At 45.0% G+C, this 25,892-nt stretch overlaps 1 protein-coding gene across 2 annotated transcripts in view; it reads right to left on the reverse strand.

Annotated features, from left to right (window-relative positions):
- IARS1 (isoleucyl-tRNA synthetase 1) overlaps positions 1–25,892 on the reverse strand; it is a 68,410-nt gene that overhangs the window by 24,768 nt on the left and 17,750 nt on the right. For both annotated transcript variants that reach the window (XM_025931532.2, XM_086684742.1), the window contains exons 7-20: positions 24,075–24,222; positions 20,971–21,058; positions 20,647–20,707; positions 15,584–15,679; positions 12,543–12,665; positions 11,943–12,034; positions 10,768–10,866; positions 10,278–10,404; positions 9,001–9,074; positions 8,436–8,630; positions 6,601–6,687; positions 4,845–4,928; positions 3,740–3,884; positions 2,291–2,411 (exon numbers count right to left, since the gene is read on the reverse strand). In XM_025931532.2, coding sequence (XP_025787317.1) covers positions 2,291–2,411; positions 3,740–3,884; positions 4,845–4,928; positions 6,601–6,687; positions 8,436–8,630; positions 9,001–9,074; positions 10,278–10,404; positions 10,768–10,866; positions 11,943–12,034; positions 12,543–12,665; positions 15,584–15,679; positions 20,647–20,707; positions 20,971–21,058; positions 24,075–24,222 — 1,540 coding nt within the window. The remainder of the gene's footprint in view (positions 1–2,290; positions 2,412–3,739; positions 3,885–4,844; positions 4,929–6,600; positions 6,688–8,435; positions 8,631–9,000; positions 9,075–10,277; positions 10,405–10,767; positions 10,867–11,942; positions 12,035–12,542; positions 12,666–15,583; positions 15,680–20,646; positions 20,708–20,970; positions 21,059–24,074; positions 24,223–25,892) is intronic.

The following is a 25,892-nucleotide window of genomic DNA, read 5'->3' on the forward strand; positions in this document are numbered from 1 at the left end:
TGTCCAGGGGCACATGAACCACCCTGTGTGAGCTGAGGACAAGCTCCCGCTGTCAGTGAGAGAAACAGAGCCCCCAGACCCGCGGTGGAGGCCACAGGTGCACGCCACACGGCTCCATGAGGCCCGTTTCCCTGGTGCTGTGTGTGGGGCGGCACCACGAAAGCTCAACTTCCTTGCACTGTGCTACCATGAGCGTCCACTAGGTCGTGCTAGATGCACCGAGGGCTCTAGTCAGGGGCTGAGGCACAGCACCAGGCCAGTGCTTTCCAACCAGGAACGCTCTGCTCTGAGGTCTGGAGACACTCTGGCGGTCACAGCTGGGCAGGTGGGCCCCGGGGAAGCTGCTCACTGTCCTACAGTGCAGAGCCCCCTACAGAGGATGCCTGGCCCAAATCCCCAGTGGAACAGGCTTCCTAGAGGCCACAAACGTCCAGGAAAGACTGCAGAGGCTGTAAACGGAGAAAGACAGGAGAGCTCCCGAGGAATTCCGAGGGCAAATGGAACGGTGAGGGTGCTCAGCCAGCCATGTTTGAGGCATGGGCCTATAGTTAGGATTTTCCTGTTCACCTCCCCTTAATGGATACTCCACACTGTACAAAAATACACACCAAAAGCAAGAATAAGACCAACAATTATAAGTAAATACAACTTATATCAATGAGAGTGTTCAGTAAATGTTAATGAGGCCTCTGGTCTAAACTGGTAACCACGGGGCACCTCGGTGGCTCAGCCGGTTAAGCATCTGACTCTTGATTTCTGCTCAGGTCATGATCTTGCGGTTTGTAAGTTCAAGGTCTGTGTGGGGCTCTGGAACCTGCTTGGGATTCTCTCTCTCCCCGTCTCTGCCCTTCCCCCACCCCCAAATAAAAAACTGGTAATCACAATGAGAAGCTGCCAAGGGCAGAGCGCGGCTCACAAAGACCAGGCTAAGGTGCTAGTGGCCACTCACTCCCGGAGAGGTGACATGGCAAGTGGAGGCCTAGTCTGAAGGGAAGAGGAGTAAGCGATTTCTAGGGTTCACTACACCCCTCGCCTTCTCAGAGGCTAGAGTTCCCTGTGCCTAGGTGTCAACCCTTGGAGGGCACACAGAACCATCACAGCACAGCAGTACCATGCACTGTGGGGTCCCTGACGGGAACTGCAGACCCTCTGGTCCTCAGAACCCTGTCTGTGAGGGGCTGAAGGTAAAGAGTTGGCTGCTGTTCATCTCCTGTGCTCAGCCATATGTGCTTCCCAGGAGACAGGCCCGAGCTCAGGTGCTGCCCAAAGACAGTCCCCAGGCTTGTTTCCTATCACTCAGGAGGGACGGGTGGACATGGCTGCGAGCAGGTGTCCTGGGGTGTGCACTGAGCTCTGCCTTACACATTAATTTCCATCTTCACTTACATCAATTTGTCCAACAGCTTGATAGTCACCTGATCCTTAATGATACATGTTCAGTGGGTGGGCGCAGGCCTCGAGGGATGGGGCGGAATCCTTCTGTGCCAGGTGCTGGGGCACCAAGGAGGCCATATGCCTGCACGAACGGCAGGGCATTGGGGGGGCAGGTTAAACTTGTCAGGGCATGCGCAGCAGAGCCGTCTCTCCTCCTCTGCCCACCGACTTTGTCAGACCCATGTCAGGTATCCTACTTTAGTAGTTTCTGGAATTTCTCTCTCAAACTTGTAGCTATTCTGTCCCCTACCTCCAGGAAACCAACATAAGCTACTCTCCCCACCTGTGTCTAAGACCCAATTCGTTGCTGTTAGGTAACAGAAATATGGGGAAATATCTGCCTCATTATTATTTTTCTGTATTTCCTAATTTTTCTAGACCAAACAGGGACTACTTACTTAATGATTAAAGCAGACTAAAAATAAGTAAAAATGCGTGTTAACAAATACTACCTGAACATCTACTATCTTCCGGCTACTCTATGCACACGATCTTGGTTTGAGCCTCATAACGATGCCTCTAGGAACTTTCCACAGAAAGAAACTGCAGCTTGAGGACTTTAGGCAGCACCTGCCACCGGCAAAGGTGGTGGGGGTGGGTTCTGAACCACTGAAGCCACAGAAGGCCACGGGTCCGCAATGGTACCTGGGGCGGGCAGGGTGAGGCTGAGCACATTTCTACAATAAGCCTTAACAAAACCATACCTGAGAGATTAAAAGAAACAATTACTTGTCTCCTGTTCTGTATCTCTCAAATTGCCTATAAAACTTTCTCTATGTTTATAGAGAAACACAGTTAAGCATCAAAAGGGCAATCAGAAAGAAAAGAGTCCTTATATCCGGCCCTAGAGTCATACCTGCCATTTCGGTCTCAAAGAACCCAACCAGCGACTGCATGCAGGATAGGACCCAGCGGTCTGTCACGTTGGCACTTTCTTTAACCGTGTTCTCATTGTACAGGAACTCCATTTCTTCCTCCTGGGGAGTGACAGTCACTGAAACGTTCTGTGTGCTTAGGGGAAATTACCACACAGAAATGAATGCTTTGAATCACTCCACCTGAAAGTAGCTCACAACAATCCACAAAACCCCAGAACCCAATGGGCAATTTAAATTTCTGACTGTCGCAATATTTTCCAAATAAGCTCTACACTTGGGATATTACGTCCTCAATGAATTACATTTTTGAGTGAAGTAAAGAAAATTTAGAGGAAAAATATCCCTTTGCACCAAAAAGTTTATGAATTGAAAAATATTCCAAAGTCTTATAAGTGTAGGATTTAGTTACTTAAAGCTGCATAGCAAAAGCTAGTACAGCTGGCCAGGACTGGATGAAGGTGTATAAACAGAACACGAACACTTAGGAATTTATATCTCTGCTTTACTGTCCACTGTACTGAATGCTTTGACTCGACCCTCCTTTCCCCTGCAAAACCCTCCTCAAGCTGAAGGCCCATTTCACCCATGCCCCCCACACTGTAGCAACCCCAGGCTGGCAGAGCAATGGCCATGCTAATGGTGGCCCTGATCTGAGGGCCTGATGGTGGAGCTCGTGCCCGGCTGCCAAGCCCAGGAGAGCCCCATGGTGCTCCCGAGTCCCGCACCAGCTAGAGGCCTGCAGGGACCTGCCTGCCCTCCATGACTCACAGGGAGAGGCCACATCAGGAGATGAGCCAGAGGCAGCCAACGGTGAACAGCTAGCCCACCGGAGTGTGGCCTCCAACCAATTTCCAGAAAGGATTAATGTTGCGTGATTAGTCAATGGTATCGTACACAGTAAGGCGCTGGACATAGAAGATGCGTGGTACCGGGGTCTGACCCTAAACGGAGCCCTGAGAGCACAGACAGGCACCCCCGTGCAATGGAGCCTCAGGGGAGGAGGCTTCTCAGACGGGGCACAGAACCTCCCCAAGGCACTTCCACACACACCACAATCCTGGTTTTCCCTCCTAACAACCCAGTGGGACGTCTCTCACTTTCAGAGCCTGGACCTGGATGCACCACTGAGCACCGTGTGTAGCAGCCTCTCCTCAGCGTTTCCTCACTGTAGGAGGCCGACTCACCCCCAGCCCACCTGTCAGCCTGGGGTCCAGGAGGGAGGGCAAGTGGGGGATCAATAAACCTCCAAGGGGACTCCTCTGCAGGGGCCCAGCATGCCGCAGAGGCCAGCTGGAGCCCACCCAGTGCAGACCCCAGACTCTGTGCACTTTCACTGGTGGCCCCCCAACAGCTCTGAGCCCCATCCACAGGGACCGCTTTGTGGTGTTGCCCATGGAGCTCTTTCCTACACAAACCCAAGCCCACACCTTCTGCAGCCTCAGCACGTTCTGGATGAAGAAGCGATAGGCGTTGTACCACGGGAGCAGCACGTCCTTCAAGACATCACGCACACCCTCCTCCTTAAAGCGGAGGTTTTCTGCTCTCACCACAGGGGAGTTGATCAGATATAATCTGGATGAGGAGAAAAATCACACAGAAAAGGAACATAGAAATTAAAACAAGTATTATTATTGGGCATGTTGACAAGACAAACAAGAAAATTAGCATTTTTACATAAAGGGGGAGAATCACCAATACTCTTCTAATGGTCAATTTAAAAATGACAAAGCTCTTACTCTGTGTAGGAAAACTAGTGAATAACGAAGGGGAGACGTAACCCCTACCAAGATGTGGCACTCGGCCAACCCAGGTGCACCCGCAGGGATTCACAGAAGGAGCAGAGGGCTCCAGAGGGCAGAGGCCAGGGGTGCTGCTAAACACCAGATGGGACAGTCCTCACTGCAATGACTGATGTGGCTCTGAGGTTGTCAGCAGGCCCAAGGGGAAGTCTAACAGATAACTGGGGGGTGGGGGAGGACACCCCATTCACTGCCCCTGGGCCACACAGCAACTGCCAACGTGCTTGGGCACAGCCCCTGGATGTGTCTCCGTGTCTGTGGCAGGAGGAGGCGGGACGAGATGTCTGTGGTTCCCCTGCCACCCAAACACTTCATGTCCATGACTAGGACTCCTATTTCAAGTGGTGGCTCACGTTTCTCTACAAGCTTTTCGATATTAGTTTTTATGTGCTCTAGCATAAATATACCACAGATGGCCCTTCTGAGGAGCAAGTGTAAAAAAGGACTAAATGGCCAAGGAGATGGAGTCAGGGGAGGGAGGGAGGCAGAAAGCCCAGCAGACGGCCCGAGAGCAACACAGGCCCAGTTCCCCACAATACCTCTGGGTTTGCACACGCTGCTGTTATTTAGAAAACCACCTTGCGGGTTTGGAGCCAACACCACACCAACATAACTGACCACATTACCACACACACTTTTCAAAAGCTAATTATAAACCAAATTAAGGAACACGATCAATAAAGGGAGCTTACATAAAACGACATTATACACAGGGCAGGGCAGTGGCTTGTACCTGAGGGCGTCAGCACCATATTTATGGATGATTGAAAGTGGATCCGGATAATTCTTTTTTCGCTTGCTCATTTTTTGGCCATCACTTGAAAAAACAAAAGGGAGATGCCAATCAAATGTGTCACTGTCGCAGTTTACCTTTACATATGGTTATAGGTCACTTGCAAACTGGAATACATAAATGTAAGTGGCATAAGGGCACAATAGGTAGTCTTTCCGAACATGGTGGTGAGTCAGTGGAGAAGTTGAAAACACAGGCTCAGCATTTATCCCAGAGAAATGAAAACCTGAATTGGTGTAAAAGCCTGTAACAGCAGTTCATTGTCAGCAACCACTGGGGACAACCCCATGTCCTCCAGCAGGCTATGGTCAAGCTGCTGTCACCCGCACCCGGAGCACTGCTCCACCAAGGACACAACTTTCCTGAGGAATCTCCAGGGCATTTCACTGAGTGGCAAAGCCAGGCCCTAAGTCATAGAGGGTAGGATTCCATTCACATAACAGAACTTGAAGTGATGGAATCAGAGATGAAGAGCAGACTAGTGGTTGCTGGGAGGCCAGGGGCAATGGTGCGGGGGGTGGGGGTGGGGGTGGGGGTGGGGGGGGGAGTCCTGGGATGCCAAAACAGTCTAGTACCTTGACCGTGCTGGTGGGCACAGGCACCTACATGTGTGGTAACTGTGTGCAACTAAGCACGCCAGCAAATGGGTGTACATGTGAGACAGGGGGCTGAACAGGATGGGGCGGTGATGATGCTGGGTCTGAAAAGTGTGACCTGGCAAAGCACACCAGGGCTCTCTGTTACTGCTGCACAACTGTACACAAATCTACGATTCAATAATGTTTTCAATTAAAAAAACTCCAAAGATGCACAGACAGTAGAGCCAGATTCCCTGTGTGCACAAGGTGACTTTATCATCGTTGGCTGTGTTACTTTGAGCAAGTTGCTTATTCTGTATCTCAAACTCCTCAAATGTCCAAATGGGATAAGAAAAGGACCCACGTCAGTTCTGGGGCTCTGATGACAGAAAACGAAACACTCACAGCAGGGCCTGCACAATGTCCTGCCTCGGAAAACACAAGGCAAGGTATCTATGTAAATGTTTACTTCTTATTTTTAGTAATTTGCACTTGACTTTTTTTTTTTTTTTTTAATTTTTTTTTTTTAATGTTTATTTATTTTTGAGACAGAGAGAGACAGAGCATGAACGGGGGAGGGGCAGAGAGAGAGGGAAACACAGAATCGGAAACAGGCTCCAGGCTCTGAGCCATCAGCCCAGAGCCTGACGCGGGGCTCGAACTCCCGGACCGCGAGATCGTGACCTGGCTGAAATCGGACGCTTAACCGACTGCGCCACCCAGGCGCCCCTGCACTTGACTTTTAATGACTACGGGTAATAGAAAAAAAAAAAATAAGAATCCTCTATGACTTCGAAAATCTCTAGAACCCATAGTTCCCTCATGTTAAAAAGACAAAAAAAATCTTTATTAAAGGACCAGGGTACAGATTAAATAAGTACCAGCAGCGAATGTACTTTATCACAGGATGCATGCCCCCACCCCCCTCAGGCCTCACTCTCCAGTCTGCCCTTCTCCCTGGGAGGGACCGACACTGGGAGAGAAGTGGGCAGGAAGGGAGGGGAGGGGAGGGGAGGGGAGGGAAGGTAAGGGAAGAGAAGGGAAGAGCAGCCACAAGAAATGGCTAGACCCGCCCGGACCATGGCTGCTAGAGCAAAGGGCCAGGGACAAGCACCTGCCTGGCCAGGACGAGCCCGTTCACAATCACGTTCCTGAAAGGCGGCTGTCCGAAGAGAGCCGTGGCCAGCACCAGCAGGGTGTAAAACCTGGAAAAAACCCATAAACAGATCAGCAACAACAGAAAAGGAATCTGAGCAAAGGAAAAAAGACTATGTTTATTTATAGTACTAAATTTCTATTTTAGATCAGTTACCCTTATTGTTTATGACAAAGGTTCTTGGCTGGTGACACTGGAAACATTTGGGGGTGTGCTGAAAAACCACACAGGACCCCACTGCAGACAAATCAGGTCAGAAAACAGAAAATGTGACTGAAAGCTAATAAAGTACCCCAGCAGCTGAGGACAGAACTGCCGCCCTCCTCAGGGGCCAGCTGGCAGCCTCTCGGGACCCCTAGACATGCCAGGCTGAAAATCCAGGTGTGTGTGGCCTTAGCATAATGTCACATGAGACAGTCTGAGGACAGAAGATGCAGAAGGCACTCTCCCCCAAAAGTCAGACAGCAGAGACTAGAGAATGCTCTGCCAGACGCCACGCACACTGCTGCCTTGCTAGCTCGCTTGTTCCCTGAACTCCACCACATCCCTGCAGCCACCCTAGTGAGTGATGCTCCAGTGTCACTTCCAACCTGGTTTTGCACCCCAAGACATGACAGGACATGGACGGTTGAGGGTGGACCAGACAGCCTTCCTCTGAAGGTGGGTCAGGAGGTCCTGGCTGCCAGGACAGGCAGCCTGAGCCTGAGGCAGGCGGGGAGAGACGTGCACCGAGGGACCCACAGGACTGTCAAGGGCTGGCAGACATCGCCACCCCCCCAGGGACATAACCTGCTGGTGAGGCATCTGGCCTTCCCTAAGAAGGGCTTTGGACCTGTTCCTAAAGATAAATGGATTGGAGGCTGAAAATGGCACTTTCTGGAACGTTAAGACTGGAATTCAACTTGTGATGTCTATTGCAAGATGTAAAAGTAGAAAATGACACTAATGTTCCTGAAACACTGTTGTAAAAACATTACTAATCAAAGTGGAATTAGAACCTGGGCCAGCCAAATTTCTCATCCATGAGAAGGGAACTCACCTTTTTCTAACCCACAAGACAAGGGTACTGCTTTAAACAGGCACCAGATAAAAACAATGCCAAAAGCCTTCCCCTCCTTGCTTTTGTCCCCCCAAGTCTGGATTTTTTAGAATGTTGATTTTATGAGGCTAGCTTTAACATCTGAGTACTCTTCCAAGTATTCTTTAAATCTGTAGCACCCAAATCATTATCTTACATGTAAGTACTCATTAAACATTTGAATAGCTTGTTTAAAATGAGTAAGAACATACATTTTGTTTTATATCACTTAACCTTCAAGTATAACAAATCTCTCTATTCCAAAATGTCAATGAAATAATTCAAACTCTAAAACAGCTTTACCGCAGTGAGAGATCTCTACACAAAAGAAACTTTATTATTTACTTATTTTTATGTTTATTTTTCAAACAGAGAGAGAGAGAGATCACGAGAGCATATGAGGGCAGAGACAAGGGGACAGGATCTAAAGAAGGCTTTGTGTAGATAGCAGAGAGCCTGATGTGAGGCTTGAACTCACGAACCACAAGATTATGACCTGAGTCAAAGTCAGACACTTAACTGACTTAGCCATCCAGGAGTCCCTCAAAAGACACTGTAATAATATGTTGGGTGGTGAGGGGCAGAGGGCAAGAACAGAGCCTGTCTTGTTTGACACAATCCCTCCAGCACCCAGCTAATCGATGTTAGGTGCTCAGTAAAATACCCTGAAATCCAATAAAATGAAATCAGTAAAATTCTTGAAAGAACAAAGAACATACCATCCTCTGGTTTGGTCAATGCCTTCGGCAATGAAGTCTGCAGGAAATGCATCATCAAACTCCCTCTTGTTTTCAAATGGATAATGAACTTGAGCATAGGGCATGCTGCCACTCTCGAACCAACAGTCAAACACCTCAGAGATACGACGCAACACCCCCTTCCCACAACGGGAAGGGATGGTCAGATGGTCAATGCTAAGAAACAAAGCAAAGCCACTTCTATTAGTTCTAACTACAGAGCAACTTGCGGTCTAATTACCAAGAGGAAACACGATACCTATCAAGCTTTCATCTGCAAACAGAAACACTGGTAGTTATCACAGGCTGTCAGAGGGCACTGTGATGCTCAATCTGGGGGATTCATACCATAGTCACCCGACATCCAACTCCAGGACAGAGGCCACCCTTCGTGAACATGACCCGAGTCACCAACAAAGTAACTCAGCAAACCAGTACTTGATTCCGACACGTAGCTCTGAGATCTGTTCTACAGACGTCTCCCCAGCACCTAGCCGGGTGCTCTCTAAATGATGGAACAAAGAAAAGCGGACGTTCAGAGACTGACCTCTCTCTGTGGAGATCAGAGACCTTCGCTCCTGACAGTTCTTCAAGCTCTGCCATTGATCCAATGCATACTACCTGTCAAAGCAAAGTCAAAAGGCAGAAGAATCTCAGAGCCAAAGACCACACAGCTTTACTTTACGCAACATTCACACTTAGTTTTGGAAACCTCTGACTTTCAGGATGGCTGTCAGTAATGTGGCTTACGTCATCAAAGGCTGCAGGTCACTGAGGAGATGAGAGGGCTCCACTATATCAGGAGTCCCTACATGGAGAGGACCTAACAGCATCCACTCAACACGTACTTTTGAGGGTTTACTAGCAACCAGCATAAATGAAATGCCTCGACTATTATTCTGAGGCATCTTAGTTTCTTCTCAGCACTTGAATTTGGCTCTTTAATCTGGAATCTTTCCAAGTCAAAGCTAGAAGTAAATTATTGTGCATGGACCGGATCAAACTAATGAGATCACAACACCTCACTCAGGATTGCCTCCAGCTGGGCAGCCCAAGCAGGAACTGCTGGGGGTCTCACCGGGGGTGTCTGCTCCCTAGGGAGCACGCACAGCCCTTTCCTTAGCCCTCAGACTTGGCTACCTAACTGCTGTTTTTTTCATGTCTTGTAGTCTTCATGCCAAAGGCCGCCATGGGGGTATATCTACAGACACGTATGCGTATTTACACACATAATCATTCGGCTTTATAAAACGTAAGGTTGGCAATGCTTTGGTAATTTTTAAATTTTTAAAACTTTATTTATTTATTTTGAGAGAGACAGAGATGGTGTGAGCAGGAGAGGGGCAGATAGTGGGAGAGAGAGAATCCCAAGCAGGCTCTGCACCGTCAGCGCAGAGCATGACATGGGGCTTGAACTCATGAAACCGTGAGATCATGACCTGAGCGGAAACCGACAGTTGGATGCTTAACTGGCTGAGCCACCCAGGCATCCCTGGTAATGTTTTTTAAGCCTTCCCTTTACACTGCTATGAGGGTAGATTCACATGCTATGGCACAGTGCAGGTGTGGAGTCTCCATTCCGATTATCAGTTACTCACAAGGAGAGAAAAGGGGGTGAGCAACACAGAGTGATAAATACAATTTAAAAATATTTAACAGAAGTAAAAATAAGTTAACTGTCCCTCCCCCCAAATTCTTATTTATATGATTCTAGGAAGAATAAAGAGAAACAGATGAAATAAGAAAGGAGCAAAGAGAAAAGAAATAGTATCAGACACACAAATGAGGTGCTTTAGCAAAAATCAACAGAATGCATGGCCTCACCTCCTCGAAGTCATCACTGACCCACAGGGGGATAGGGGTGCCCCAGTATCTGTTTCTGGAAATTGCCCAGTCACGTGCATCTTTTAGCCAATTTCCAAATCGCTTTTCTCGCACAAACTCTGGGACCCTGCAATAAACAGATCAGAGAGCATGGTCCAGGAGCTCAGCATGTGTCAGAGCAGTAAGCACAAATGGCTTTTGTAGGTACATTAAAATATAAACATATATCCTTAAAATGACTGTTATTTAAGGCTAACAGAAAACAAAAATGCTCCCTCCATATGCCTTATCACAGAAAGGATGCTACTTCTCTTATATAATATTATTTAGGTAATTTCACGGTGTTGAAAATACAGAATAAAAAATAGCTATTATTATAGTGTTTAATAAAAGATGACCCTTAGAACTACTATATTTGGGGACAATGATAAGCCAATGCTCCCTACCCAAGGACACAGGACATTGTGAAGACACACATCTCACTGCTCACCAGTAACACAGGTCATTGTTCTTCAACAGCTGGTCCACCATGTGCTCCACCCGTACGAACCAGCTAGGCACTGCTTTGTAAATGAGGGGGGTGTCTGACCTGGGGAAGCAACAATGCAGGATGTGCTGGTTAGACTGAGGTGTGCAGGCACCCAGGGTAAGGCCAACTTTTAGTTTCTTACTGACGTCACCACCACCTATTTGGCCTTCTGCTAATACTTGTTTTTATTGCAAATACTAATGCCTACGTCCTTGGTACTGGTCATCTCCACAACACCAAGAAGGCAAAAGTTAATAAAAGATTAAAAAGAAAAATAGGGGCGCCTGGGTGACTCAGTTGGTTAAGTGTCCAACTCTTGATTTCAGGTCAGGTCATGATCTCATAGTTCCTAAGTTCAAGCCCTATGTCACCACAGAGCCTGCTTGTGATTCTCGCCCTCTCTCTCTCTCTGACCCTTCCCCACTCACACTCTCTTAAAATAAATAAACATTAAAAAAAAAAAAAAAAAAGAACACGAAGGGGTGCCTGGGTGGCTCAGTCGATTAAGCATCCTACTTTGACACAGGTCGTGATCTCGCGGTTCACGAGAGTTCAAGCCCCACGTCGGGCTCTGTGCTGTCAACTCAGGGCCTGGAGCCTATTTTGGATTCTGTATCTCCCTCCTTCTCTGCCCCTCTCTTGCTCATGCTGTCTCTCTCTCTCTCTCTCTCAAAAATAGACATTTAAAAACAAAATTGAACAAGAAGGAAAATATAGTTCTGCTGGTGTGTGATAGCTATCTAAGAAATGATGTCAATTTCAGCAAAAAGGAAATGTGGGAACAGAACTTGATGTCCCAAACATTCCATTTTCACCCACCTCTTCATAGTATGATCTTGTATTCAAACTTGTATCATGGTATATCTCTCACTAAATTCCACCAGGAAATGGTAGAGATCAGTCTCACCTAAAGAAATGTGGACCTGACACCAAATATTTGTCTACAATGATAGTTCTCAGACAACTGCTGAGGAAAACAATAACTACACATATTCATGGAATTCAAGAGGGCAGTTTCCAAACATGAACCCTAAAGGACACAAATGAGGGGAACCCCAGATTGACAAAAGTGGGTGCACACACTACATGTCCCCACAGACTAGAAGCTTGAGCTGTAAGTCTTTGCTTTTTCTCACCTCCAGCAGAAAGGGTAGCTGTGAGTGAAGGTGCTAGCAACAAGAAGTCGGCCTTTTTCCTTCAGGGTCCTGATGATGTTTTTGTCAGCATCCTGTTAGAAAAATAAATGCACAGTCATTAAAATATCCTACAATACTTGGTAACACAATATAATTATGTACATTACTACAATCTGATATTTTGATATGTTTACTATGAATAAAAGGCAAAAATGACACATGTATTATAAAAATACCCAGCCCACATTTTGGGCACAGTCTACCTTTAGGTACTTATTAAGCACTTCTACACCACATAAGATAGTGAAGTCTTCCACCAGCCATGGCTGCCCCAAGGCCACAAAGCTGGTTTGGGGGTTACCAATCCGAGCCTAGTTTCCTGCCTTTGAAACTATAACATACTTCCTCTCAAGATACTAGACGCTTACAATGTGGCCGATAATATCTATCTTTCTGGTTTTATGTGCTGAAACCAAACCAAATAAAAAAAAAATTTCCTGGAAAAGAAAAAAATCCAGATATGAAGCTACTTAATAAGAAGCTGATTAAACAAAGAAATATGATGAAATCCACACCTTTCTCTGTCCTACAGACACAGACCTTCACATACTGTCCTGTGAAATCTGTCACTTCTGCTGTGAAACAGCCTGAAGCATCCACAGGGCAAACAGGAGGAGAGTCTTTCTGAATGATGCTGAAGTCCATACAGACCCGATAGTCATCCTGGGGAGAATGAAACAGGTTAAGTGTATTCAAGACAGGAGTGTGGGAAGTGACTGATTCACAAGAGAATGCTCTGTCTTCTGACATACGACTTAATCGACTTTAATTATCCTCTCACCTGAAGTTAATTCAGGACCATTCAGATACCCCCTTATAGTTGGACAGGGACTACATCATCTTTCCAGCCATTACTTCACAGACCCCTATATACAGCAGAGCATCCACTAAGTGAGAAGGAAGAGGACACACATGTACCCCTGGTGAACATACTTGCACAAATACTCAACATAACATTCACAAACTGCACTCAACACTATAGTAAAAGAATCATTCACCACAATCAGGTGGGATTAACTCTGGGGATGCAAGGGTGGTTCAATATCCACAAATAAATCAATGTGATACACCACATTAACAAAATGAAGGGTAAAAACCATATGATCATCTCAAAAGATGCAGAAGAAGCACTTGACAAAACTCAACATCCATTCATGTAAAAAACCCTCAAGAAAGTGGGTTTAGAGGGAACTTAATAGTGGCCATCTATGGAAAACCCACAGCTAGTATCATACTAGATGGTGAAAAACTGACAGCTTTTCCTTCAAGATGAGGAACAAGGATGTCCACTCTCACCATTTTTAATCAACACAGTACTAGAAGTCCTAGCAACAGCAATTAGACAAAAAAAAAAAAAAAAAAAAAAAAAGAGACATCCATATTGGTAAGAAAGAAGTTCAACTGCCACTTAGCAGATGACATGATGACCATATACAAAAAACTCTAAAGACTCCACCAAAAAACTATTAGAATAAATGAACTCAGTAAAGTTGCAGGATGCAAAATTAATACACAGAAATCTGATGTGTTTGTAGACACTAATAATGAAGCAGCAGAAAAGATAAATTAAGAAAATGATTCCATTTACAATTACACTAAAATAATAAAATACCTAGGAATAAACTTAACCAAGGAGGTGAAAAACCTCTCTGTACTCTGAAAATATAAAACATTGATAAAAGAAATTGAAAATGCCACAAACAAATGGAAAGAAATTCTATGCTCATGGACTGGAAGAACAAATATTGTTAAAATGACTATAGTACTCAAAGCAATCTACAGGACACATGCAATCCCTATCCAAAACACCAATAGCATTTTTCACAGAACTAGAACAAATACTACTGAAATTTTCTTGAACCACAGAAGATTCCAAATGGTCAAAGGAACCTTGAGAAAGAGTAAAGCTAGAGGTGCTGCACTCCCAGATGTCAAGGCACACTGCAACGCCGTCGTGATCAAAGCAGTATGGCACTGGCACAAAAATGGACACACAGATCAATAGAAAAGAACAGAGGGCCCAGAAATAAAGCCATGTTTGTATGGTCTATTAATCTATGACAAAGGAAGCAAGAATATACAACGGGGAAAAGACAGTCTCTAATAAATGGTGTTGGGAAAAACAGAATGGAGGTTCCTCAAAAAATTAAAAATAGAAATATCATATGGTCTAGGAAATCCAGTCCTGGCTATTTACCTGAAGAAAATAGTAATTCAAAAATATATATGCATCCCTATGTTTACTGCAGCATTATTTACAAAGCAATGATGTGGAAACAACCCAAGTGTCCAACAGATGAATGGACAAAGACCATGTGGTAAATATACAATGGAGTATTTTTAAGCCATAAAAAAGAATGGGATCTTGCCATTCCTGACAACATGGATGGACTCAGAGGGTATTATGCTAAGTGAAATAAACCAGACAGAAAAAGACAACATATGAATTCACTCCTACGTGGAACCTAAAAAATAAAAATCCAAACATACCCAGTATGTGACAAATACAATTTTAAAGGAAAAACTAAAGCACATTTTAAAACCAAGTTTTTTTAAAATTTATTATCAGTGAAGAAGTCATACTTTAGTTGACTTGAAAACTATCATGAGTAACTAAAATCTGACTAGTTCTTAAAACCTAGTAAAGAGTATTATTAAGAATGCTTCCGTCATATTCAATTTTGTGATATTAAGGAAGCATTAACTTTACTGGGTGCAACAGTGGCATGGTAGCATATTAAAAATGAAAGTTCTGATCAGTCACAGATGTGTACGGATGAAGACCACGATGCTGAGGATTTGTTTCAAAACCCTCAGTCCTAAGTAGAGAAGGTGTGGGCGGAAGAGGAGAAGGAAGAGGATAAAACGGATCACTGCAGGTGGGTGATGTGAACATAAGGATTTATTATAACATCTCTCTACTTCCGGGTATGTTTGAAGATTTCCATAATAAAAATCTCTGCCAAGGTTAAGTATGAAAGCAAATGATGAATGGAGACAGACTAGCTTCACTCTCACTGACAAAACGATCAAGCTGAGAAGAGTACGTAGGTAGGTCCCCAGTGGGTGTTTTATTCATACACAAGTTACATCAAAAGAATTGCATTTTTGGAAAAATTACTCTGGGCAACATGTAAAATTAACCACACCATCTTGCTTTGAAGAGGTCAAATTCTGTCCTCTCATCACAGTGTTCGGACGAGCACAGTGGAGGTGATACCACCTCTCAGCACTCTGACAGTCACGGTGACCGCACAGAACTGCACACGGTAGAGAGTAGAGGGCACGGTGAGTATATTACGAATGAATGAAAACAAAGAATGCCTTTCATTCAGAAAGACCAAATGGCTGGGGATGCCCAGGATTTAGCTCACCACTTTCAGAGATGAGCTCAGGGTGAAAAAAATTGCAGATATAAGTTTGATAAGCCATCTTTTGGGGGCAGTGAGCCTGCAAAGTGTTGGGCCCTGTGATGTGGGCAAGCATGAGGTGCGCTCGCACACGCACACACGTGGGCACACTCGCGCACACACACGCTCATGGCACACACGAGACCCACTTATGAGAGCTCTACTACTCACAGCACCAAAGTACGGAGCCTGGTGCACCACTCCAGTGCCCTCCTCCTCCCGCACGTAGCTGTCGGTGAGCACCGTGAAAGCGCCGTTCTCCTTGCACTGCAACAGAAAGGTCAGCGGGTGTAGTGAATGGAACACATTTTAGGATTAATTTCATAACAGTATTTGCTAAGAGCCTGAAAAAACTCCTAACACGCAAAATTATTTTCAGAGATAGGACAGAATAATTCAGACTGGGAAGAAACATGCTAACTCAATACATCTTTTCTGTAATTTATCACTTAGAAATAATTACCTAAAATGAAATAATTACATGAAGAATTATCTGAAGAAATGCAGAGAAAATGTTCGAACTTCCCCAGTCACAAAATGGGGCTTTCTGTGAGTCCTGCTGACCTCCCAGCCACGCCAGCACCTGGTGTGCAGAGTTTTGTGCAGCCTCAGAAAATGTCCCCTAACCCGCTGCACCTCTGGGGTACTCCCAGTCACCTTTCTGTCGGCCCTGCCACCAGGGCAAACCCTCAAGGAGCCAGAATGGGCGCCTGGAGTGACAAGCTCTGGTTAACGGCGCTCTGCGCACTGTGACACGGAGGGACGCACTGTTGCAAAGTCAGGTTACTACCTGTGATGCTACAGACCTCCTCCTTCCACCTTCACCTCTCCCTATGTGTTTCCAATACACTGTCTCAGCCAAACCGATTCTCTGCTGGTCTTTCTGTCTTCATGAAGACTACTTTCGGGATAGATTTTCACACTTAATCGCATTTAATCCAATGATCTTATGAAAAAGGCACACGGTATTTCTGTGTTTCAAATATATTGATTCTATTTTCATTTCATCGATGAACTAACTCAGAACAAAGATGAAATAGTTTGTCCAAATACACAACAGTGATGGACACAACCTGACTCAAGGTCTTCTGGCTCCAAAAACGATGCTATCTTTAACTGCATCACAGCTCTTTGATTCCTTGACACTTGCCTAAAATCAAACTTGAAAAACAGCCAGGAATTTCTCATTGCTGTAACCTACACCACCTGGAAATATTTTTGGTGTGGGAGGACAGAGGCTGATAGGTGTGTCTTCAATAGTTTAAATGTGGAGTGGGAACACGTGTGCCCTTAGCCTGACGTTCGAGTGGGAGCTGTTTTAGCAGCAGACAGCGGAACCCCACGGGGTCCTGTCTCTCGGTCCAGTTCTGGACCCTGAATTGCCAGGGATGGGTGGTCAGTGGTCACCAGAGCTGTAGCACAGCCCCCACAAGTAGCACCTACCCCCATAGCTCCCACTTAATATTTTAGAACATGTGTATCTTAGGGATACATCAGATGATTTTGCCCCAAGTCAAAGAATTTCTAGTACCTGCCTAAAATTCAGTGAAGGTCCCAGAAATTCAGAAGCTATCTGAGTGGAATATGGACCAAGTGCACATTCCAGAAAGACCTCTGACTGAACCCAGACTTCCTCTCTGGTGTGTTTGAGCCCATCTGCTGAGCACTGAGCTCTCCCTGGATTCTCAAATAGGGTCTGGGTCAGAAAGGGTAAGAGTAACAGATTTAGTGAGAGAGTTTCAAGACAAAACAAATCTGACAAGGGATGCCTGGGTGGCTCAGTCAGTTAAGTGTCTGACTTTGGCTGAGGTCATGATCTCGTGGTTCGTGGGTTCAAGCCCCATGTCAGGCTCTGTGTTGACAGCTTGGAGCCTGGAGCCTGCCTCGGATTCTGTGTCTCCCATTCTCTGCCCCTCCCCCACTTGCGCGCGTGCGCGCGCGCTCTCTCTCTCTCAAAAATAAATAGGTGTTTAAAAAAAAATCCGACATAAAACAGAATATGTTAAGATCTATAAGAGAAGAATGGAGTAATGACATTTTTCAGAAGGAGAAACCAGAGGCATTTCAAAAGACGTTTTTCAGATGGTGTCTGAGTTCAGCCTTGAAGTGTGGGTTGTACTTGAGCACCTTAAAGAAGACGAAGGATTAAATAAATAGGAGGAAAACCTACTGAAAACAAAGGCAGGAAAGGAGGGAAAGAAAGGGCCAGTCTGACAGAAGCAAAGGATATGTTTAAAGCAACATTATGGGGTGCCTGGGTGGCTCAGTTGGTTGAGCGTCTGACTTCAGCTCAGGTCATGATCTTGTGATTTGTGACTTTGAGCCCCACATCAGGCTCTGCTGTCATCACCAAGACAGCTTCAGATCCTCTGTTCCCCTCTCTCTACGCCCCCCGCCCCCACCACTCATGGGCACATGCACTCTCTCCCAAAAATAAATAAACATTAAAAAAAAATAAAGCAATATTAGAGGATGTGGCTAGGAAGCACATGGGCCAAATGGAGACCACTTGAGAGGAATGAGCTGGCTGACAGCTGCGGGCTCACAGGGAACACAGGGAAATCCACCAGCAGCAACCTGGAATGAGGAAGAAGGCCATTACAGTTGACCCTGGAATAACATAGGCTGGAACCACGGGTCTAGTTAAGCACACTTTTCTCCCTAAGAGTGAACGGCAAAAGCCACAAGACACTTACTGACAATTATTCACCAGTCTCCAGGGAAGTGAATCAAAGGCAACTGGCGCAGAGGTCATACCTGCTGCCCTGAGTTCCCAGAGGCCTGCTGAGGGTGTCAGCAGCCTCCGGAGCCCTGGGGACAGGCAGTGTTGAAGGTTGTATGGCGACAGCGTGGTGGGGTCCAGTATGAGGGCTGGCAGGCGGGGGGCTGGGCTGCAGAACAGGCCAGGCCCACAGGGCAGGGACAGCCTCGTGCAGGGAGACCTGTGTCCCTGTCACCCCTGCTTCCTGAGTCCTCTGGGAGCTAGGCTCTGAAGCTGCACCAGGGCAGCCATAGCCTGGAGCCCTTCTTGGCCGGGTGCAGACTCCTCCCTGAAGGCCACCTCAGCCCACGTGTGGCCACAGCTGCAATGGCCTCGGACCAGTGGCATACCTCCAGGGTGATGGGGCAGCTGTCCTGCTGCTACAACTGCGGGGCCAAGGCCACCAGGATGCAGGACATCACCTTTGTGGTGGCTGGTCAATTTTAGATTTTTTTCTTTTTTAGTGAAGACGTTTTCTTTATTCCTCATTCTCTAAGAGAATTAAACACGGGGAAGCTGAGTTTCATAAACAGGCTTTTCAGTACAAGCTGAGATGCCGTTTTCTTCTTTAGCCTGTAAGACACTGAACAAGTATGATTCTGTAAAAATTCGTATGTGCCCATGTCATGCTGCAGCCCTAGTATGTGCAATTATCAATTCAGCAATTGTTCCTGGAAATGCCACATCTGTATTTATAAGTTAGCTGGTATTTTTTCCACAAATGCTTTGTCAGGTTTATGTATTATGATTCTGCTAACCTGATAATAAAGTTGGCTTTCTCTATTCTAGGACAGTATAAATAGCAGCAATGGTTTTTCAAAAAGATGTGCTAGGACTTTGTACTTTGTGTCTTTTTGTGGAAACTTTTTATACATACTTAATGTTTGGGAAAACAAAGTATCAGAATTGTTTAAACCACCAAAAAATTTTTTCAATGAATACACTACTAGAAAAACTACTATATGTTTTCTTTACAATTTTCTTCTTTTTTAATGTTTATTGATTTTTGAGAGAGTGTGTGAGCTGGGGAGGGGTAGAGAGAGAGACAGAGAGACATAGAATCTGAAGCTGGCTCCAGGCTCTGAGCTGTTAGCACACAGCCCAATATGGGGCTCAAACTCACGAACCGCAAGAACTCAAGTGGAACTCACGAACCACTCGAACTCACAAACCTGAGTTGAAACCGGATGCTTAACCAACTGAGGCACTCAGGGGTCCCCTTATGATTTTAATAATATTTTCTTTACTCTTGCTTACTTTAAGAATACAGTATATAACACATATAAAATCCAAAATACACATTAACTATTTGTGTTATTGGTAAGGCTTCTGGTCAACAGTAGGCTATTAACAGCTACGTTTTGGGGGGAGTCAAAAGTCACTGCACCCAGATTGGCGCTACTGACCCCCATGTTGTTCGAGGGTCAAATGTAACTGGGACATGAGAAACACAGGAAAACACTCAACACACACAAAAATGAAGACAGATGTGAGCGACACTGTGGACAGAGCCCAAATGGCAGAGATCACCTGCATGAATCAAACTCTGTTCCTGAACCAGAACAGAGGTAAGCAAATGTTTTATCCTGGGCTGTGGTATAAGGTTCTGCCAACTACTATGTACAGCTGAATATAATTTTCACATAAGGCATAAAGCCTGGTCTGAGGGTGTTGTTCACTATTTCACTCCAACACATATAGATAGAGATCAACAGGAACTTCCTGCTGACCCTGTTCTTTTATTGGTGGTGGTGGAGTTTCCATGGCAACGATAGCCATGGATTCTCTGTTGGCAGAAAACGAAAACTACATAAAACTGCTTCATGACTCTTAAGAAAACTAGGTTACCAAATGTATGAACTTTGCCTTGATGCCTAGATTTAAAACCCCCACCTCATCAGTTTCCTTGACATGAACTCTGTTGATCGTTAGACACAAGGTTTTATTCTGAGCACTATCTTAAATTCGTGAAACAAAACCAAAACACCTCCAAACCAATAGATTTCCAGGATGAAAATCTATAAGCAATAAAATCTATAAGCAATAAAAATACATACATATAAATCTTCTCAAACTTAAGTGTTTCCTTTCATAACTTAAGTATTAAAAAAATTCCTATACAATTTTAATTATTAAAACAAGAAGGCAATACACATATAATTTAATTTTATTGCTACCAAGAGAGACTTTGGATCCCAACACCCACACAAGCCACGGGATACCCACACAAGCCACGGGATACCCACACAAGCCACGGACACCCAAACAGGCGACAGATACCCACACAAGCCACGGGAAACCCACACAAGCCACGGACACCCATACAGGCGACAGATACCCACACAAGCCACGGGAAACCCACACAAGCCACGGGACAGCAACGCAGTGCCTCCCACTGCAGGTGCATCATAACACTCCAGGGACCCAGTGCCCAGCTATGCAGGACCCACGTCAGGCAGGTCCCTGAACTCACCTGCACAAAATAGTCAAACAGGGGCCTGTACTTCTTGCCTTTGAGACAGGAACCAGGAAATCTAGAAAAAGGAGAAAGGCAAACTCACAATTAGACTAAAACCCTCCAAGAAACAAAACTGCAGCCACATCAAGTCATCACTGCCTGCTGGTTTAGTTGTTTCGCAGTCATTAATGCTGGAATATGTGGTCTGAACATACACAGCAGGAATATTAAAACCGAACTTGAGTAAGAAACCTTTTGGGCAGTAGGTGTCTCACCTCTCAAGATTAAAGAAAGACATACACATATCCACACATACAAATCAGTAATTTGTATACTTACCTTTCAAGGACTTCATAGTCAGTTTCCAGTTTATACAGGGCTGGTAATCTGGCTTCCATTAAAATGAGCAATTTTCCTCTGATGACATCTATGAGAGCAAGGGAAAAAGTGGACTTGGGTGACATTCAGACTTCGGCGGAGTCTAGAAGCACACTAGCACACTCCTCCCTCCTGGGGTCCTGTATCACCTGTACTTCTTGTGCTCAGCACTCAGAGAAATGCGGCAAGGACACCAACACACACTGCTTTCCAGACCCAAAGATGACGGAAACAGCAGGTGTGCTTACTGAGCTTCTACTCATTTTAAGTATATTAATCTTTATTTTCTCCGACCAAAAGTCATATACGTAAATGTTTAAAAATCTTAACATTGGGCGCCTGAGTGGCTCAGTCGGTTAAGCGTCCGACTTTGACTCAGGTTATAATCTCATGGTTTGTGGGTTCAAACCCTGCAATGGGCTCTATGCTGACAGCTTGGAGCCTGGAGCCTGCTTCGGGTTCTGTGTCTCCCTCTCTTTCTGTCCCCCCCAACTCTCTCTCTGTCTTTATCTTTCCAGATTAAACAAACGTTGAAAAAAAAAATTAAAAATCGTAACATTAACTGGGGCGCCTGGGTGGGTTCAGTCGGTTAGGTGTCCGACTTTGGGTCAGGTCATGATCTTCGTTTGTGAATTTGAGCCCCATTAACAAATGAAGAAACTCACTGAGTAAAAGTCCTCCATAACCATATCCCCATGCAAGACACTATCATTTGAGTGTCTATTTCTTTTTTTTTTAATGTTTATTTATTTATGAGGCAGAGTGTGTGTGAGTCGGGGAGGGGCAGAAGAAAAGGGAGAGAGAATCCCAAGCAGGCTCCACACTGTAAGCACAGAGCCCGACATGGGGCTTGATCTCACGGACCCTGAGACCATGACCTGAGCCAAAACCAAGAATTGGATGCTAAACCGACTGAGCCACCCAGGTGCCTCTTGAGTGTCTATTTCTACATGTATACTCACATACATCTTATGTGAATGCGTACTTTTTTTTTTTTTTTACTAATTATGGGATAGAACTCAATACAGTTTTCAGTTTGCCTTCACACACTATATTGTGAACATCTTTCCATATATTAGCATATATTGCCTTTTCTATTCGACTAAACAGCTACCCAGTACTCCTTTCTGTGGAAGTGCAAGTCATTTTAGCCCATCAACTAAAACTAGGATTTAAGCTGTTTTCAGATTGTTAGTACTAGGAACACTGGGGTAATGAATGCTCTTGCACGTATCTTTGTATCATTATTAGAGTGTTTCCGGAGGAAACCTTCCTAGGAATAGCAAGGCTAGAATAAATGTACAAACACTTAAAATTTAACAGCAAATGGCAAATCACCTTATAAAAACAGACTAATTTAAACTCCCACTTGTAAAGTAAAATATATCCTAAGATTTACTGGAGCCTATGACATACATGCAGTTCACCATTAGAAACACGAGAATCTATGGATCATTGTGAAGACCTCTGCAACTGCTGAAAAGCTGTTAAAAATAACGAACGCTGCCACCCACTAGCTCTGGCTGCGTTGGAGCTTCATGGTCAGTGGAGTCTACATTTTCTGGATAAAACTCAGGACACATGGCCCACCAGGTATGTGGGTCACATGTGGGCAGACAAAGGTCAGGGCTGAAGTGTCTGCCCAATGGCCCCTGAGGCCGTCAGACTCACTAGAGAGCAGCACTGGCCCCAGGGAGACACAGGGGCTGGGTCCTGCCTAGAGAGGCTCTCCACCCACAGCCACCAGCAGGAGGAACTGCTCCCATCTGTTCCCAAGGCCCAGCTAAGCAGTGATGAAAACACCTGTCTTCTGACCCACGCACCTCCCATTCCTTTCTTGAATCTTTCCTCTGCCTCACAAGCAGCTATGAATCAAGTCACCTGTCTTATAAGGTGCTTACTTTTCTGGCTATGGTTTCCTTTCCATGGCTTCCCCCTCCCTCCATAAACTACCCAAACCTAAAGGAACAATCTTATTTTTTCATAGAAGTCTCCATGGAAAGGGCTTCATCAAGATTTTGGCTCTCTACAAGGGAATATCTGAAAGGCACAAAGTTCTCAAGTTCTGGTATCAATTCTGAGAAACACATATTTCAGTCTTAGTCCCCATTCCTGGCAGAGCTCCTAAAACCCTTGCAAAGTCCTAAGTGCTAAGAGTCATAAAGGTGTCTTTTGTTATGTTAATGAACAGATGTTAGGAAAGCCCCCAAGTCACTTTAGGATTGGAACTTTCACCACCACCCCCCCCCCCAACACCCACCTAGGGATGGGGAGAGGGGCCTGAGATTGAGTTCAAACACCAATAGCCACAAAGCCTCCATAAAACCTCAACAGGATGGGGTGTGGAGTATGTCCAGGTTAGTGAGAGTATCTACATGCTGTGAGGGCAACTCATCCCAGTTAGGTAGGAGGCAGAAGCTCCTGGGCTCAGGACCCTTCCACACCTCCCGCTATGTACTTCATCTGATTGTTTATGTGCATCCTTTATAATATCCTTTCACGACAAACCATTGAGTTGTGGGCTGCTCTAGCACATTAATCCAACCTAAGGAGAGGGGTCATGGTCTGTCGGAAGCACAGGACTTGAAAATGACATCTGCAGTTGAGGGTGTGGTGGTACAGGTGGTTCTGTAGGACTGAGCCCTTAACCTGTGGGATCTGACGCCTGACGCTGTCTCCAGGTAGCTAGTGTCTAAATTAGGTTAACTGCTTGGTGGTGTAGAAAACACACATCACGTTCCTAGTAACGATGAGATACCACCTCTCTGAATCTCCAGCTCCTTCCTCATCTGTAACGTGGGGATGATGTGTAAAAGTGTATTACAATCTGAAAACTGTAAGGACTATTTTTTTTATATCTCTATTTTAATTTTTATGTGCATTTACTTTTTCAACCAAAAATGAAAAAAAAAAACTTTTAGAGGTTATTTTGACATTCAAGTTCTAACACTTTTTCAAAAACTTCTATTTTTACTCCAAAAAGAAATGTAAGTTTTCATTCTTTCCCAAAATAAGTTAAATCGATCTTTACCATATCAGTCGTAAGTAACCCGGCTCACGCTTACCTTTAATCTTCACGTACTGCATATCTGGATTAACACACAGGGCAAGGTTACTTGGCAGAGTCCAGGGAGTGGTTGTCCAAGCCACCAAAGACACATTTTCATCTTCCTCCAAAGGGAAAGTTACAAACACTGAAGGGTCTTGTACATCCTGAGATAAAATGAGAGAAGTACCCTTTTACAAAATTTGTAATAATAACACAGAAGAAAACGGAATTGATTCTAAAGAATAGACTTCCAGAATAAAAACCCATCGCCATATTTATAAAAAGAAAATATAGGGGCGCCTGGGTGGCGCAGTCGGTTAGGCGTCCGACTTCAGCCAGGTCACGATCTCGCGGTCTGTGAGTTCGAGCCCCGCGTCAGGCTCTGGGCTGATGGCTCAGAGCCTGGAGCCTGTTTCCGATTCTGTGTCTCCCTCTCTCTCTGCCCCTCCCCCGTTCATGCTCTGTCTCTCTCTGTCCCAAAAATAAACGTTGAAAAAAAAAAAATTTAAAAAAAAAAAAAAAAAAAGAAAATATAAAGCAAACAATTCCAAATACATTTTTTATATTCTTCAAAAGTGTTTTAACAGTTACTTTAGTAGTCACAAAAACAACATTTTAAGTACATAAACAGGAATATATAATAGAGATTTCACTATTATAATGACCTATTGTATAACAAATCTATAAAAAGTTAGGTCAACAAAATAACTGTTTAAAAAAAAAAGTTATCCTTTATTCCAAAATACAAAAATGAATCATTTTTTAAAGACATGAATGTGATTTTTAAAAACATTTATTTTGAGAGAGAGACAGAGAGGGAGAGCGAGCATGCACACATGCGGGGGAGGGTTACAGTTTGTGAGTTTGAGTCTCGCATCAGGCTCTTCGTGGACAGTGTGGAGCCTGCTTGGCATTCTCTCTCTTTCCTGCTTTCTCTGCCCCTCCCCTACCTGCGCACGCACTCAATAAAAGAAAAAAAATTAATAAACAGCCACAAAGCAGAAAAGCTCATTTCCTGACCCAAACCAACTGCATTCTAAATAAAGTGCCCTGAGAAAAAGGAGCTCTACAAATTTCACCTTATTCACATACTAACCACTAGACAAACCTGAAAAAAGTACCAGCCCGAACTCCCGAAATGTCAGTGTCATCAAAAAGAGACCAAGGAACAACTGTTCCAGGAAGGCTGGAGGCACAGCGACCGAACAAAACACATAACCTAGGATTCTCTTTTGCTGAAAAGGACATTAAGGGAAGCATTAACACAATCAACCAACAGATTAGATGGTATTTTATCAAGATCAATTCCCTAATTTCAATTACCTAAGAGAAGAGTATGGATTTTCAGAAATATGTACTGAAGTCTTTAGAGGAAAAGGGACATCATGCCTGCCACCTACTCTCAGAGGGTCCCCGTCTTACCCCTCACCCTAGGAAGAGAAAGATGATGTAAACATGGTGACCGGGTGACCACCACTGAAAGAGAAATGAGAACTCTTGTAACCTTTCCAGTAAGTCCAAAAATTATGTCAAACGTTAAAAACAAAAATAGACCATAGAATGGCCAAGACAAAAGACAGGACATGCTAAGTGCTGGCAAGAATGCTGTAGTACACGCTGGAGGAGTCGCTGGTACCTCTTAGAGTAGGAGGCGGCAAACCACAAGGCACAGGCCAAGTCTGCCTGTCACCTCTTACAACCCAAGGGCTAGGAATGGTTTTGACAGAGCTGAATACTTGTGTGAGAGGCCATCCAGCCCACAAGGCCTAGAATACTATCTGGCACCTCACAGTTTGCCAACCCCCATACGAGAGCTGAATATAGTAGGTACAGC

Source organism: Puma concolor, chromosome D4, assembly GCF_028749965.1.
Source record: "Puma concolor isolate L17-30 chromosome D4, mPumCon1.1.hap2, whole genome shotgun sequence".
NCBI lineage: Eukaryota > Metazoa > Chordata > Mammalia > Carnivora > Felidae > Puma > Puma concolor.